Raw genomic sequence first — 4,372 nt, 5'->3', positions numbered from 1 at the left:
CTTGAGGGGGAGGAGATGCTTTGGTTTTGTTTTCACAGCTCAGCCCGGGCCGATAAGGAAAAGAGCACCAACACCTGGTGGGATCGACCGCACACAGCCAGCACCATTAACGAGAGATCCGAACCCAAAGACAGAGCCCTTCCTTTCCACAGCTCTCGGTCTCAGCCTTAAGGAGGACCTTGGCGATGAATATAGCTCACTAACAAACAAAACACAGTCCGTAGAATTATCTCGTGTTTATTGCAGCTGTACGCACATTGTGAGCGCTCCGTGTGGAAGAACTTACAGGTAAGGATGGATAAAAAGGACCAGCTACCCCCAGTCCTGAGAAGCGCTGTGTCTGTGTGACCGAGTGCTTTGGTGTCTGTGCACCACGCTGTGCAGCCGGCTGTCTGCCCCATGCAAGTTCCTGATGTTGCTTCTGCACACACTGCTGCTGACTGCACTCCATCAGACCTGCCTGCAGAGCCACCCCAGGAACTCACACAGACACACAGCTGCGCTGTGCTTGACAAGAAGCACAACCTTGGGAGGACCCAGGAATAAACATCCACTGTGTGTATTCCTAGCTGAGGAAAAGCTGCTTCCAGGAGCCACGGCTCTGCCCTGAAGTCAGCACAGGAAGGATGGCAGAGCAGCCAGTCAGCGGGGCTTGGATAATGAAGCTTTTCAGACCACATCGCTCTCTTTGGTGTCTCATTGCCTAAGGAATGCACACAGAGAAAAAAGTGCATGAAGTACTTCACTCACACAATGAGGAGTGGGGGAGACGACACACAAAGCTCAGGTGTCTGGTATATAAAAAGCCACAATGAACATAAGAAATTCAATCTTTATTCTGGGAATATTTACAAACACACACCTGGTGTAAACTTCACACCGCTTTGAAAAACAAAACAAGTCCTCAGTGTGCTCTGGTCCCCTTTTCCCAATTCCAAAAGGTTTGTGTCCATCCGATGTAGGTATTTCTAGAGCCATCAGGAAAACGTCACTGCTGCTCACAGCTGTGGGGTACCCAGCAGGAACAGGACATCTCACTTAGGATCTGAGGAACAGCTCAGCTTAACAACACTTCCATTCTTGTCCTGCCTAATGTCACTACACTTCAGTCCCATACAGATTAAATGAGACAGCACTTTGTAGTTCTCGGGTTTTCTGTTCCAGACAAGGAACCCCGAGTTCTGGCACTTGTTAGCATTAACTTACACTCTACACAAGCACGTAACACAGATAACTGCCCTGCTTCTAGTCCAGCCTCCCATCCCATCCTTAAACTTAGTTTCTCAACCAGCTCACAAAGCGTTTCAATGTCCACATGAGTTTACTGTTGCTTATATGACCTCTAATCCTTTCAGAGAAGCTTTCTTCTTTCCATATCCCCTTACTTTTCCTCAAGGCTTTCAGCTCTGCTCGGAGAAGTCTTTTGTGCAGCTCCCAGAACAGGTGAGAATCGTGCTGCAGTCCTTCTATGCTCGCTGCTCTTCCAAGCCCTTCTCTCAAGACCTCTTCATTTAAGCACACGCTGGAAAATCGGCCCTACAGAACAGCATGGGAAATGTCACATCCCTTATCCCTTACAGAATGCACGCATGCAGATGTGTGTGTTGCCTTGGAGGTACAGACTGTACTTCTCATTGAATCTATGCTCATGCAGAAAGAAACTTTCAACATACAAAGCTTTTTAACACATTTAAATGAGTTGAGCGAAATTCAGCTGATTTTTAAAATGGTGCAAGAGAGCTATGAGAAGGCATTGCATGGCTTGAACATTAAGCCCACCAGAACTGCACAGTGCAGCCAGGTTGGTCCATAGATATGGTCATCTCAGAATCTGATTTAAAAGTACATTGCTTAAGATTCATGTAAATATAAACCCAGGCTGGACGTGGCTCTGGGCAGCCTGGTCTGCTGGTTGGTGACCCTGCCTGTGGCAGGGAGGTTGAAACTAGATGAGCATTGTGGTCCTTTTCAACCCAGGCCATTCTACGATTCAATGAAATGGCATTAATAACATCCTTACGTACTGAGATAAGTGCACGATTGCAGTCAAACCCCACAGTTTTAAGTCGTTCTTACCACCACATTTACCTTATTTACTAAAACAAGGCACTCGAGTGCCAAGTGCTCCCTCCCGAGAAGTTGGAACCAGATGACTTGCGGGGGTTTCAGCTCTCTCTGCAGCCACACCGTGCCCTCAGGGGTCAGCTCCACGCCGGCCAGTCTCACCAGCAAGAGACCCTCGGACTGCCCTGGGCACAGACACAGCACTCCTTTACCAAACACAGCAGACAAGTTAGCCGTCATGCTTTGCGCACGGCCACAGCTGTTGTTACATTAACAAGTCTATTCCCACAGACTTTATAAAAAATAAATAAGTTCTAGGGTTTTTTCCCCCTGGAATGAGAGGAGCCATGCAAACAAATGAACTGCCCAGAACTTGAGTTTTGCTGCCAGAAATATATCGCAGTGATGCTACTGCTATGAAAGTATCAGCAAGCTCTTCCTACAGAGCTCTCCTCATTCCTTCCCATTCCTCAGTTTCCCATCTGTACGGTATGGGAAGACCAAAGGGCAAAACCAGACTGCAACTTCACCTCTGTCTCAGCACTGATCTCTGTAAAGACACAGCACCTCACATCCCATCGATTCATGCCCACCTGCTTCCAAGAATAGGATTTAAAAACTCTTGACCTACTTCTGTGTGCATTTCCTTTCTCTCCACGTACTTTTACTCACATTTTCTCAGTATTGAGGTAATGAAAGGAACGCTGATGGGAATGTGCTCAACTTCCAGACCCTCCTCAGTGACACGATGCACTTTTCCTCGCAATTTCACATTCTTTTCTATGAACCCTGCAGGTATATCCAAAGCATTTGTAAACTTTGTTGTCTGTTGACAGGAAGAAGAAAAAGTGTTAAAAAAAGACAACCATAGAGCAGTTACAGTCAAATCCAGCTTCTACAATTAGTCCAACTTCTACAAATATCTGGTGAATCACAGATGTGCTGTTAAACAGCACGAGGAACTGCTTTTTGTTAGACAGCAATGAGCTGCAGACACACAGCACCACACTCAGGAACGCTCCCCATTCTGCAGGGCATGCAACACGAGGCACGGGCACGAAAGCTTAGAGAGAAACAGAAACAGATGGGTTTGAGCAATACGTGTTGAAGTCAACTTGATTCACCAGCAAAAGAGGGGTTAGAAATGGTCCGGATGGTGCTAGAATGGTGGAGAGGAAGCCAAGAAGTGTTTGAAGGCATCTGCAAAGAACAGACACAGCAACAACAAAGGCAGAGTGGAGGAAAGAAGGAACAACACAGCCTTTGATAAGGGAGTAAATAGGAGAGGGACAAAAGCAGGTGTGCACCCATGCAAAGATCACAAGATGACTGAATTCGATACTACATTCTGTTCATAACGGGATTCAAAGGAGAGTTACATGATCACACAGGGAGACAAAAGCTTAACAGCTGCAGTACAGGAACAAAGCTGCTGCTCTGTGAGAGGACAGAGAGAAAAGATGCACTGGGATGGCACGGAGCTCAGAATTCAGAATCTTAATAAACTTGCAGAGCTCTCACTGCAGGAAACCCTTTGCAGAGGACTGACACACATCGTCGACACACAGATGGGAAGAACTGATGACGAAGTGGTGAGGCACTGGAACAGGTTGCCCAAGGAGGCTGTGGATGCCCCATCCCTGCAGGCATCCAAGGCCAGGCTGGATGTGGCTCTGGGCAGCCTGGTCTGCTGGTTGGTGACCCTGCACATAGCAGGGGGTTGGAACTGATGAGCACTGTGGGCCTTTTCAACCCAGGCCATTCTATGATTCCATAAACGGAGCTGCTCCTGCAGAGCTCCACAGCACTCCGCCCTGCAGTGACTGCTCTGAGCTGCTCCCCCCGACCTCCTCCATGGGCACGAGGTCTCTCAGTGGTGACACAGACTGTTAAGACCTAAAGTCTAAAGACCAGGAGTGGTTCAAATCTGGTCTTAACAGCACTGAAAAAAATCCCACCAGCCTGGTCTGTGTGGGAAGATTCAGGTTTATGCTGAGAACTGTTAGAAAAGTCGTTCTGCTTGCAGAGGTGTGGAAGAAGACACGAGGAACCAACTCTACGTCAGCTGAAGCACAAACATGAGAGATGTTGGTCCCTGGGCCACACACACGGCTGTGCAACGTGGAGATGGAGCTGGAGAGAAGGAATCGCGGAAAACAAGACGATAATTAAAAAAATAAAATACAGAAATAAGGCGATAGGGAATACAAGAACAAGCACCGGCCTCGCTACTCTGAACGCGAGCCGGGTCACGACGCACTGGAGCTGAGGAGGGGACGGGGAAAATGGCCCCGAGCGCCGCAGCAGC

The 4,372-nt window shown here is 48.1% G+C and overlaps 1 protein-coding gene across 1 annotated transcript; it reads right to left on the bottom strand.

Moving 5' to 3' along the window:
- Window positions 1-812: 812 nt before the first annotated feature.
- On the bottom strand, window positions 813-3,738 carry C11H3orf33 (chromosome 11 C3orf33 homolog). The gene is made up of 5 exons (XM_019619225.2): window positions 3,586-3,738; window positions 2,737-2,853; window positions 2,089-2,249; window positions 1,386-1,536; window positions 813-1,045 (listed from the first exon to the last, which is right to left on the bottom strand). The coding sequence occupies exons 1-5, from the start codon at window positions 3,617-3,619 to the stop codon at window positions 1,035-1,037; spliced, it is 474 nt and encodes a 157-aa protein (XP_019474770.1). The 5' UTR covers window positions 3,620-3,738; the 3' UTR covers window positions 813-1,034.
- Between the last annotated feature and the right edge of the window lie 634 nt (window positions 3,739-4,372).

The sequence above is a fragment of the Meleagris gallopavo genome, chromosome 11, assembly GCF_000146605.3.
Source record: "Meleagris gallopavo isolate NT-WF06-2002-E0010 breed Aviagen turkey brand Nicholas breeding stock chromosome 11, Turkey_5.1, whole genome shotgun sequence".
NCBI classification, from domain to species: Eukaryota; Metazoa; Chordata; class Aves; order Galliformes; family Phasianidae; genus Meleagris; species Meleagris gallopavo.
The sequence above is the reverse complement of the archived record's forward strand: the minus strand, read 5'-3'. Positions and strand labels throughout refer to the sequence as shown.

Bases quoted from the DNA above. Each gene is read 5' to 3' on its own strand.
- C11H3orf33 (XM_019619225.2), bottom strand. From the start codon at position 3,619: ATGTGTGTCAGTCCTCTGCAAAGGGTTTCCTGCA. The intron at 2,854-3,585 runs GTGAGAGCTCTG...ATATACCTGCAG, and splicing joins TCTGCAAAGGGTTTCCTGCA to GGTTCATAGAAAAGAATGTG. The intron at 2,250-2,736 runs GTGAGTAAAAGT...GTCTGTGCCCAG, and splicing joins TACCTCAATACTGAGAAAAT to GGCAGTCCGAGGGTCTCTTG.